The following is a 12,398-nucleotide window of genomic DNA, read 5'->3' on the forward strand; positions in this document are numbered from 1 at the left end:
TCTTGAAGATGGGGAGAGAGAGGTCAGTGAAGGGGATGGGAATGCTTGTTCGCACAGTAAGTTTTGAGGCATAGACATCATGTCTCCAGCTTGTCTGCCCTGGCCTTAGATGCTATGGGTGTTGTATGTACTATTATACATATTAAGGGAGATATAATATATAGTAAGGCATGTTGTGGAGAGAGCCTCCCCCAGGGTATTTCAAGGAGGCATAAGGAAATTTAGGTATCTAACTTTTTCACTGATTCTTTTTTTGCAGTTGACTGTGGGCTCCAGCCCCCTTGAACTCATTTGCAAATCCCATCTGAAGCAGTCCTTCTCATGTGTCTATACCACATTTGACCATTTTCCACATGCTTTTGTTCATTTATTCTGCTTTGCAAAGTCTTTCATTGTACCCATGCCTTCAAGCAGCAGGTGTTGCATAGTCTGAGGCTGTGCCGCAGTCGCAGGGGTTGAACCCCTGGTATTGGCCCACTTCATTCATTCCTTGGAGCATCCGACTCCGGTATGTAAGTGGTTATAACCATGGCTGGTTAGCCTCTGGTAAGGGCTCGGCTGCTGAAATGTCCATTTTTTCACCGTCGGGTATTTTCTTCGCCTCTCCTGCATCTGTAGTCATGTCTCCTCAGCTGTGGTGTGAAGTTTGGGTGCTGGTGAGGAAGCAAATTCAGACATTTGTGTGCTGCTGGATGGTTGCACGGCAGGCGTCTTACATTTTCAGTTTGTCTCAGTTGTTCTGTCCCGCCGGCCACTGCTCTTCTGATGTCAGGCGGGGCGATGCCAACCAGCGGGTACGTGCTCCTTAGGCTGGTCGGCTGCAGGCATCCTGCGATGCATCGGCAGCTATCGTTCAGAAAGGGGTCAAGGTGCTTCGCATGTACAGATCTCTCCTACGCAGGGCATGCATGCTTGGCACAGGACAAACTGGGAGCCAGGGCAGTGGTTTGGGTGGCTGAGGGGCTAACTCCCCGTTTGGAGTTGGCGAGCTTATGCAGAATATTGTTCCGAGTGCTTTTGTCTTCATGACACGTTCGTTGTATGAAGGGGTTCGATTGCGGCTGACGCCAAACTAAACTGGATTTGAACAGTGGGATAGTGGGGTCCTGGGCTATGTAATGTTTTGCTGGCGGGTGACCTCATGATTTTTCACCTGGGAGGCATATTACTTGTGTTTTTGCTGGGTTGGCCCAGGAGCTGGAAGAGATGAATGTGGTTATGCAGCAGCCTCTTCCCATAAGAAACGAGGGACTGATTTTTTCCAGAAGCATTTTGTTGCTGGAAGTCCATGAGGTCTGTTGCTAGCTGCAGAGCCAAGCAAGGGGCTCTTGCTTTCCAACCGTAGAGACCGGAGCAAGTTTCTGCATTCCCAGGAGTCTGCCGGCCGGGGCGCCAGCAATGCAAGCTCAGGATCTCGCGCATGTTTTCACGGGCTGGCGCAGGTCAATGGACCAGGGTCAGCGTGTGGTCTCGACTGCAAAGCAGAGTGGATTTGCGTTGGGAATTAGAGACTGTGAAGGGAAAACCTCAGTGGTGCTGTGCTGTGAAAAGGGGACATGGGTGGCTGAGACCTTCACTTGGTTCATTGTTTCCAGGGAGGTGTCTGCAAGGAGCTCGATTTGGAGCAAGGGGATGTGAGATGGAGAGCGAGGGAGGAAGGCATACTGCAAGATGAAAGCATTTAGTTGTGTTGACCAGAACCAATTAATTGTTTCTAATCTTTTTGTCTGACCTAAATTACCGTCTGACCTAAACCGTGTTTTACACTTCACTGATTGCTTCCCGCTGTCCCTCTGAAGCGCCAGCCGACTCGGCCTGCACCTTGACGTATTCCTTCCATTTATTTGTTATATTTCCCGTTACCTGTAGCCAGCTGCCTGGACAAATTACACAGCTCCTTGCAGGCCCCTGGGGGAATGAGGCCTTTATGTGCATGCAACAAGGTGTCCATCAAGTTAGCGTTTCTTCACCGCTAGCCTTTCCTCACTTTCTCTTAGCAAGGCTATAGAGAATAGCAAACGAGTTGCAATGCCACCCTTCTTTTTATTCAGGTGTATGGAGTCTACCATCACCCGGACCGGTATGCATCATCCAAATTCATAAGATCAAGACAATAGTGTATAGAAAATCACCCATAAGCCGATTTTGCAGCCAATATGGAGGAAAGTGCATTTTGAACAAGCTAGCCTATATATTTTATTCAGTTAGTCTATAAAGATGCACATCTACCCTGCCTTCTGCATTTTGAGCAATGCAATAATTAAACATCAGGCACATCAGCAGAGAGGGTCAAAACCCAGCAAATTAGTTTTTGGAAAACCATTAAACTATTCCAAGTTGTTTCAGTTTGGAGGGTTTTCAATGTAATGGCAGTCGTTGTATTGGGTTCAGAGGGGAAAAAGGAAAAAACAGCACAAGGCAAGAATTTGAAATTTCTGATTGAATCAAGACATGCATTTTTAGTCTGGGATGTTCTATCAAAAAGTAACATATAATCTAAGGTTATTTTCCAGGGATTTTGGTATTTGATTGCTTTATAAAACCTCAGTTTTCAGCAGGAAAAAATGTTCGTAAAAAAAATTCACTCACCTCCACAAATTGCCAGTTGAATCATTACCGCCCAGACCGAACCCGGTTTACAGTTCATCCAAGCATCACAAAAACTCGCACGTGTTGGCAGACTTCTCATTTCCACAACAAATTCTTACCTCGCCGACTCCTTGTTTTTTCAATGGAAGTATCATCAGGAAAAAAAAAATTCTGAGGTTCTAGCATATTTTTAAGTTCTGTAAATAGGATTTCAGGGGATCTGACACTTGCACTTGAAATTAAAGGCTTACCCTGCCCCCTTATTGGAACATCATATGCTTGAAAATCCATGCAAATCATTTTTTCTGTTCGTTTAAGGGGAAAAATTCAATGCAATCTTCAGGAATGAAATGCGTGAAGCTTCTCCGACGGCAGCACCAACTGCAGATGCTTCCTCAGCCTGACGAAGGGTATTTATACCCAAAAGCTTGCAAAGAAGAATTGTTCCAACTATTTGAGTTGGTCTAATAAAAGATATCAGATTTACCCAAAGAACCTTGAAGCGTGAACTAAAGCAAACAGAATAAGATCAAAATCTTCTTCACCCTTGTTCTGTTTTAGGTGGTGTGCGGTTGTGGTGGGGTCTTTCATTTCGTGCGTGTTGTTTTCTGTCTTGCAAAAGCTTGCACTATAGTGGGACTTGGGTCAGCAGACATTTCTTATAGCCTTGTTTTCTACTTGGTCAAACATGTTAAGTCATTTGGCTTTTATCCAATTAGCAATCAAGACTATAGTTTTAGACTTCATGTCAGTGTAGTTCCCCCCCTTTACATTTGCCATCCCCCACACCCCCAGGACTCACTCTAATTGGAGTTGGCATAAATTGGAAATGGAGACAGCAATAAGCCTCATTGATTCTCGGAGCATTTGTGAGCAGGATAAGAAATGCCTGTTACATGAGGCCAGTCAGCCAGATTGAACTATTTTAAGGCAAAATAAAGAAGTAAAATTGGCTGGAGTTGAAAGAGCAAGTCCACAAAGCTGTCTACACACCTGGGTAGCCCTGCACGTGCATCTCTATTTTGGGACATGCCTTTGCAGACTGCTTGCATGCAGGAATAAGATCATAGGAAACTCAGGCTGGAAGGGACTTTGTGAGATTATGTAGTCCTCTCCCCCTGCTCCGGGGGGGGTCATCCCTGATTAAACCGTCCCGGCCAAGTGTCTGTCCACCCTGCTCTTCAAAACTTCCAAGCATGGCAATGCCACAGTTTCTCTAGGCAGCCTGTTGCAATGCTTGACCACCCTCCTAGTCAGAAAGTTCCTTTTTCTCCAAACTAAATTTCCCATGCTGCAGCTTGAGGCCACGATGCAGGAGTTTGCATGCAAGTCTGGGGTTAGATGGGTGCTGCTATGCAGCTGCCACTGAAAATGTTCCCTTCAAACTCAGGTTGGAAATGCCGCGTCCCCTTTCTAAGACTATAAAAGCACAGGTCAGCTGGTACCCTAGCAAAAAGGAACAGGGTATGGTTTATGTAGCTTTGCCTCATTTGAATGTGCAAGGTAGCACCTCCGAGCAAGTACGCTTGTTAATGGCACGTGGCATCTCAGTGCTCCAACTATTTGTGACCAGGTAATTGTGTACAAATTAATTGCCCGATTCCTTTCAAAACTTGGCAGCTGCCCATCTGCTTAAGAAAAGGATCCTGTGCATATAGTGCTACCTTCTGAAAAGATATTTTGCCTTCTTTTTGCTAGCTCCTTTAGGTTTCACATGTGGAAATCTAAAGCGCTGATGATGACGTGTTCATAAATCATCTTTCTGTCAGGCATGCATTGATCGAAATCTTCTTGCTTTCAGGGATTTACGTTTCAACCACATCAAAGCGATCCAGCCTGGAGCCTTCAAGAGACTGAAGAACCTCAACACACTGTAAGTTGTCCCCCCTCTTAAGGGCCTTCCAGTTGTAATGCAGTCCTGTGCTTCTGAAAACGGGGAAAATTGAGACAATCTAGGTTTTATAGGCACAGCCATCCATGGTTCAGTGCCAGCGTAACAGCCAGTTCCTTCATTTAGGCAATTGTGGGTACCCGATGCAGGAGAGACGTCTGAATGATATGAAGAGTAGGTAGCAGTAAGCGACTGCAGTGCTTATGTTACTAGTCCTGGTTATCACTCCATGTGCAGGGAAAAAAAGAAGTTGGATCCGAATACTCTATTAAGCAATTGCATTGATGCAGGTATGAAGAGCAGAGCACCCAATACTCTTACTCCAAAGCTATCCTTGTCTGCTGCCCTATGTAGTAGGAGTCCTAATAGTGTCCTCCCTATAGTCTGACCTCTGAATCTCTGCAGACCCCGCCATTTGTTTCACTGGGTCAGGCTGACCTCAGTTGGGTGCTACCAGAACAGCTCACGTCTTTGCGTTTAAGAGCCCGCTGGTTTCTAATAACACTCGACCTTTTGTTCTGCAAACTTCATGCCGGAGCTCACTTGGTTACAACAGTCGGGAATGGGGAGCTCCATTTTCTTTGCTCTTGGAGAAAACCGTTCTCTTTTCAAGGTCTGTAGTGGAGTTTGCTTCTGAATAATCCGCTAACAACCTTCTGCTTCAAACTAAAGGGACTTGTTAGACACCTTTGCTGTAAAGAATATGAGCTCATGGTGCACAAATGACATCGTGGCCAGGAATCTGCTTTTTTTTATCCTGAGCATACAAAGAGCCCTGATTTAGCTTTGCAGCCTGACTTCGAGAGAGGCCAAAACTCTGAGAGGACAAAGTGAGGAAGGGAAGGTGGCAGGAAGACACCAGGTAAGGGTTTTGGAGGTTGTCTGTATCCCTTGTGCATCTGGATGGAGCATCAAGAGCGCTCAAAGTCCCAGCTTCTGTTTGCAAATACGAGCGACAACAGCAACCAGTTTGGGAGTCCATCCGGTGGTGGAAACAGCTGTGCCCCAGGGTTGTTTTTTGCTTGTACAACATGGTGTTGCACTGGAGTCTCTCTTCTGTTTTGGTGCATGAGTCCTCAGGCAGCTGTGGTGTTAGCTACGTGCTAAGGTTTCCCCCCACCCAGCTCTCAGTCATGTTTCCTTCACCCTCCAAATTTGCTCAGGCTCTGCGGAGCAACTCTAAGCTTGATGCAGTTGGCCTGCAGGATGTCAAACCCTGACAGCAGAGCTGATATCAGCTGAGTCAACAGACTGGAAGGAAACCCATGTGATGGGTGTCCCTGTAACTCGGGTATATTATATTGCAGCAACTCTGTCAGCTCTGCTTGAATGAGCCAATAAAAACTCCCAAAGCACCAGACATGGTGATCGGTCTGTCTCTGCCTCCTTGCTTTAAAGTCAAATTGTAGTTGCATTTAGCTCCCTTGAAAGTGAGGACTCCCAATGCGACCTTGAAGTTGGGCATGATGAGAGCAGATCCTATCACAGTGATGACACGTGGATTTGAATGCAGTGATGTTCAGCAGGTCATGTACTGTGATCTTGTGATTTGAGATTCAACCACGTTTTGGGTAACTTGGGGCACCTATTCTACAAGGCCAATAGTATGAAGCAGTCCTATGCAGGGATAGGAGAAAACAAAGTCATAACAGATCCATTAATTTAGCCAGCATCATAATGGACAAAGGTCTTTATCCAAGATACTGGGACAAGGGTTCATAATCTTGCAGATATTTCTGGGGGGATGAGTGGGAACGGATCTAAAAGATAAATGCTGGTCAGGCTGTGGGGTGGAGTTGTATAGTGTCACTCTTCAAAGGGCTCAGATTCAGCAATAAGTGGAGCACAAATGCCTGGCTGGATAAACCGAGGTGGAAAGACCTTAGCCAGGGGTACATCTTATTCCAAAGATGCCGATTTGTATTTGTGCAGTGTGGCAATGTGCCTCCATCCAGACCTGCTGAACTCTGCTGTCTGACCCTAAAACTCTCTTGAGTTTAAAAATTATATATATATCCAAATGATGTCATGGTTTTGTGCTGCAGAGAGATGCTTGGCAGGGAGCAAAGCAGGACTACCAAACTAGCTCGAGCTGAACCCAAGTGAAATGAAAGCAGCTGGCAGACCTGTGCTTAGGCTCGTGTCCCACCTTTACCATGATAGGTTTGCATGTCTGTCATCTCCCCGTCGGGTGTGACTGGCCCCCAGCTGTGCAGTGGGGCTCAGCACTGTGCAGCTGCATAAACAGCCAACAAATTAGTTAGTCTTGCAGGGGTTTTCACATTGCAATTCAGCACAGGTGATGGAGCAGGAGATAGGATTAATAGCAGTACTTCCGAAAGAAACAGTTGCCTATGGAGCCTCCTGAAAGGCTGCAGGTCTCCGCTGTCTCTTTCTGACATTTGTGCTGGAGTCCTGTACTGGTAACGAATTTGAGCTTGGCGACCCTCCTTTGGGGTTATGAGACATGCACGTGTGCTCCTTAATACAGCTGCCTCGAGGTTTCCCATGGTATTTCCAGGGAGTGGCACAAGTGTCAAGACTGTGGAGGTATTAATGACTAGTGGCTGGTGACCTATACCATCCAATTCCTATCATAGCCCCTGTGCCTTCTGCCCTTAGAGAAATGGGGCTGGAAGGGACCTCCAAAGGTCACACCTAGTCCAACCCCCTGTCTGAAGCAGGATCATCCCTATCTAAACCATCCCTTACAAAACTAGTGTCTAACCTCTTAGCAAAACTACACCATCCACCCTGCCACAACACAACACCCAAACCTGCCCCAGGTAAAGCAGAGGAACCACAACAGCCAGCATCATGCTGCTACAAAGGTTATAATATGCTCAAGAGATCTCAAGAAGAGGGCAATCTTGGATCCATAGTGCTTCTGGCCAGTTGTCATCACCTCCCTAGTGACTTGGGGGCCCAAGGGGGTGTCATTGCTCATTTATTTTTTAGCTTGCTTGGGAAGCTGTGGATGACAAGCACTGAGAGAGAGAGAAATGGCTTTGGAGGGAGCTTGTGGGTTTCAGAATAAATCCTTTTATTGTGCAAGGATCAGGGAAAGTGCACGTTTTTGTCTCCACTTCAAGGCATAGCCCAGCATGGTTCCTCGGAGCTAGTTGGGAGGCTGGTCTGTGAAGCCCTTTCTGAAATCAGTCTCCCAAGTGTTTCTTGTATCTCGCTTGGGAACAGGCTGTTCCAAACCATTTTGTCAGTAAAAGGGAATTTCTGGCTGCACATTGAAATAATACTTCAATACAAATTTAGTTTCTCCAGATAGGCATAACAAGCAAGTCTGGCTTTGAGTAATGCAAAAATCTAGAACTCTTGGTTCAGAGATTATTTGGGTTCAGAGACCTTTTATTAGACCAACTAAGAAATCGCAGTGTTTTAAAATTTTATTTTTTTTGCAGTGTATTATTTGGTGTAATAAAAGGTATCGCCTCTGAACCAAGAGCTCTTTGCATTTCTTTTTGTCTCAGACCAACACGGCTACCAAATACATCCCTGAAACACGGCTTTTGAGTAAATATTTTTATGGCATTTCCCTTCTCTGCTTCTCGAACATGCCAGTAAATGAGAGGAGAAAAACAAATGGCATGCCCCCGTGATAGTAGTACATGGGCTGTTGAATGGGGAGAAGGGCAGTGCACACCCACGTCCAAGATCACTCTTCTTGCATCATCAAAGAACAATAGCACTACTGATTTTACAAACTGCAACAAGAAGCATTGTCTAAAGTATTCTTCTATCTGTGCTTGGCAAATAAGGGAGGAAAAACCCTTTGGCCGCTTGATTTTTTTCTCTTAGACAATGAGGGGTCTCATCTACGTTTCTGGAGCAGGAATAGGAGCCATGTTGTTGGTGTCTCCGCTTACATATTTTAGAGGCATATGGTGCAAAATTTACTGACATGTTGTAGGCCTGACACTTGGCCTTTAGCTTGAAGAACTCGTAAGTGTAAATAGACTTTTTCTTTTTTTTTTTTCTTTCCTGCTGTGGTCCTTCCCATCATCCCACCCTATCTGCTCTGGCATATCTACTCTCAATAGATCTGTTCACCCTCAGCCGATGCTTGTTGGGAGCTTTCCACCCTCATCTGAAGGTGGTAGGAGCCTGGGAGTTTTGCTAGTCACATCAGTGGGGAGACTGGTCGAAAACCTGAGCCCCATCATGGAAACGGGGCTATGGTGCAGCTCTTACCAACTGTTCTACAGAGGCAGACATGCCTGGAAATTGGGAGTATTTTACATGCAACAGCTTGCAGAATAAACACCTAAAATCTTTGCAGGACTGAGAAAAGTGGTCTTATATCCTGATCTCTCTCTGGAGGTAGCTTTCTTGACCGAAGATTTCCACTTCCTTGCATCATGTTGTGTAGACCATAGAAATGAGTATTTTCCCCCTCTGAAAATAAAGTGCTGCTATTGCACCAGCTCTTGTGTTTCCAAGGACCGTTGCAGTGTGGAAGGATCTTTCTTTTTGATTCACTGCCTCTTGCATGCTTGGATCAGCTTTGCTTGTCAGGGAAAGGGGATGTGCTTTCAAAATTGAGGAAAAAATAAATCTGGCTTTTGAGTCTCTTCTAAAGCACAAGGAAGGCTTGAGATATTTCTGCTTCCAATGACTTTCTAAGCTCTCATCAGGTATCTAGAGGATTTTTTTTAAATGTATTTAAGGAATGGGCTTGTAGCCTCTTGCATCTGCTTCTTGCTCTGTGTGTGTGTGGCTTGTTTCCCGAGGGCTGGTGTTTGGTTTTGCTTGGGATGAATGATCCTGCTGGTGGAAGCTCTGCCTTGAGCAGATTTCCTCGTGGCTGATCTCCTGGAAACGGATGGGTTAACCTTTTGAAAATAGCAGCTGGGTTTGGTCATGGAAAGGGTTTCATTTGTGGGATTGAGTCCAGGTTCAAATTTTTAGGATTACTGAATTAATTCCTAGAGGCTCGTTGTGCCAGGTGCTGTACAGAGCGTTGGATAGGGACAAACAGCCCAGCTGCAGGGAGCGAGCGAGGAGGTCGGATTTAGCCTTCGCTTACCACAGAGTAGGAGGGGACAGATGGCTGGTTACCATAGGTCTTGCTCCCTTTTAGTTCAGTGCAAATTGACTGTTTGTCTGTGCCCAGGGTAGAAAAGTCCCCACTTCAAAGGGATGGCACCACCCTGCAGCTGTCTGGCTGCCTGTGTGCAATGGGTGGTTGACGTCAGTCCCGTTGCTAGCAGACAGGTGTCGGCAGGCATGGAAATGGCATCGCAGCTGGCATGCGTTGCCATCCCATCTGGTGGTCTCAACTGAGGCCAAGGATCAAGCAGCCCTGGGGACCCAGAGGCCCGGCCATGCCTGGGGCTGGTCCTTCAAGCTGAGGGATGCTTATGCTGCTGCTGCCTTTGCAGCATTTACTCCAGGAGAGCGAATAGACAGTGATGTCTGCCTGGGCTGCTTTTGCCAGCACTCGTTAGCAGCAAGGTTAATTGTTGAGCATTCAGGAGCTATTTTTTTTTTTTTTATTTCAGCTTTGCTGGCACTAGAAACAGGCTGTCTCAAGGACCTTATCATTGCAGGGAGGTGGGAGGAGAAGCAGCTGCTCGGCCAACACCAGGGTGTTGAGCCTTGCTTCCAGCTGCAGAGAGAGGTTTCCCAGCATCTTTCTGTATTGACCTTCCACCCTTTCCTTTCTGTCTTGCTTTCGCTGCTGATTTCTCTCCAGATCTTCTCCTCTGTAGCTGGGGGCAGCTCCTGCAGAGAGGACGAGTGCGGTTTCTAAGACACCCCTGCAGCCAAGAAGCACGAGTCTCTCTGGCTTGCCCAGCATTGCTCACCCCCTCTGGAGATCGCTGCTTGCAAGAAGTGAGCTTTGCCCATTATTTTTTAGGCTCTACCAGCAGGGGTTGCCAACACCAGGGCCCTACTGAGAGATCTCTGAGCCCTATTCCTACAAGCTACCCTGCAGGAGGCAATGGCTCTTGTGGGTTTTTTAAGAGCATAATTGCCAGAGAAGATCACCAGGGCAGGCAAAGAAAGAGCATGACTCTTCCTCGGGGTCCCATCCGTGGAGAGCTTTGAGAATTGGGGCCTGGGTATTACCCCAGTTTGAGCTTTCGTGTTGCTAACTTCTTCCATCCTGTGGCTACTCCAAGAGTGGCCAGTTTCTGAGCATCAGCAAACAGCACGAGCGACAGGCTCAGAGAGAGGCAGTTCGGCAGCTAGGATGAATGGGTCGACCGTCTGTATTCAAGAGCTGTTCATAAGCCATTGGTTCAGTTTCACCGCTGTTAGGCTTGGCGGCAATTGCCGGTGAAATATCCCACGGCACCTAGACACGTGCTTACCACGATTGCAGGCACCAGTTGGGTAATGGCTAAATGAAACCCGCCTCTGTGCTCATTGGCACACGCATGGTTTTTTTTACATGCATAATCATGGGGATTGCACATGCAAATCAGATGCTCGTTGGCTGGAGCACTGTCATCCATAGGTTTTGTATTGAAATCTTGCACCACGCTCACTGACCTGAAATAGTCCTAAGAGTCATTTCTAAATCACCTCATGCTGGCCTGTGCTTGTTTTGCTATTCACTTTTTTTTCCACCTCTGCCTGGAAACCAATTGGATCCCAGGAGCATTTGTTTTATTACCACTATTTTTAGCTGGAGTAGTGACATGTTGATTTGCTCCGTGTTTATTACCATTGCCTTTCTTCGATGCAATGACATGTTCATTTGCTCTGTGTGTGTTCTGCTCTCATCACTCTCAACCTGGGAGGTTTGCTCTCCAGCATTGACTCTTGTCCATGAGCAGGACACAAAACGCTTTTAAAAAGACAGATTGCAGCTTGGTGCTGCAGTGAAAGCCAGGGCGCGTCTACACATGTACGTTAACGCTCTTCAGCCTATTTTAAAGTGCAGTAAAGCATCACTTTAAAAGCTGTGCTATTTTGTTAATGTGCATTAAAACAAGCTAATGCACTTTAAGGGTCACTAAAAAACCATGCTCTTGAGTTAATGCTCATTAAGATAGGCTAAAGCACATTTTCCTAGTACCTCATAATGGCAATACTAGATTTAATGCGCGTTAACAAAAGCGCATTAATGCACATGTAGATACACCCATGGTGCCACAAGGCAAAGAAATGACATGGGGCTTAGTTTAAGTTGGGTATGATCCCATGTTAAGAGGCACTCAGTGCCTGTCAGGATGAAGCTGTAGTGGTCAATGTGTTATAATCCAGTGAGCTTTGATCTGATGGTCCCTTCTGGGCTTAAACTCTCTGCAACTGAAGAACTAAAGACAAAGTATAGGAGTGTTTATATTCATGTGTTGTGCTTTCTCTCCTGGTTTTCAACAGGTTACTGAACAATAACTTGATCAAACAAATTGCAAGAAGGTCCTTTGAAGATCTGGAGAACTTGAAATACCTGTGAGTGCCTAGCTCCTAACCCTGATAAGACCTAACAGCCTCTCTAACCACTAGCAATCAAGTACATGCTTTTGTAAGCTGCGAGTGTGTAGATGCCATTGATGCATTGCTGCTAATATTAATTGGAAAGCTCCAGCTGTATTTTTCCACTGTTTCTTTAATCCCCTGAAATGCACCAAATGACAAAGTATCCTAGTGCTTAATGTGGTTCTGTTTCCTTCTCTCTCCAAAGCTACCTGTATAAAAATGAGATCCAGAGCATCCAGCAGCATGCCTTCAAGGGGCTCCACTCTCTGGAGCAGCTGTAAGTACTGAAGAGCGGTGGTGGCTTCTTATGTGATTCCTTTTAGAAAACTAAAGGGGGTCTGGTACCCAAATGGATGCGTGTGACCTTGGTAGGACTGCAGCAACATTGCATCAGGAGCCGCTCTGTTTGTTTGACTGGTTGATACCAAAGACTATTCCTATGTTTGGCTGCCCGTGTCTCCAAAAGATATGC

General features: G+C 46.1%; 1 protein-coding gene across 3 annotated transcripts in view; it reads left to right on the forward strand.

Moving 5' to 3' along the window:
* LOC109292585 (peroxidasin-like) overlaps positions 1–12,398 on the forward strand; it is a 75,465-nt gene that overhangs the window by 15,165 nt on the left and 47,902 nt on the right. For all 3 annotated transcript variants that reach the window (XM_019510100.1, XM_019510099.1, XM_019510101.1), the window contains exons 3-5: positions 4,391–4,462; positions 11,828–11,899; positions 12,132–12,203. In XM_019510100.1, coding sequence (XP_019365645.1) covers positions 4,391–4,462; positions 11,828–11,899; positions 12,132–12,203 — 216 coding nt within the window. The remainder of the gene's footprint in view (positions 1–4,390; positions 4,463–11,827; positions 11,900–12,131; positions 12,204–12,398) is intronic.

Source organism: Gavialis gangeticus, unplaced genomic scaffold, assembly GCF_001723915.1.
Source record: "Gavialis gangeticus isolate Ggan-Ray unplaced genomic scaffold, GavGan_comp1, whole genome shotgun sequence".
Taxonomy (NCBI): Eukaryota; Metazoa; Chordata; order Crocodylia; family Gavialidae; genus Gavialis; species Gavialis gangeticus.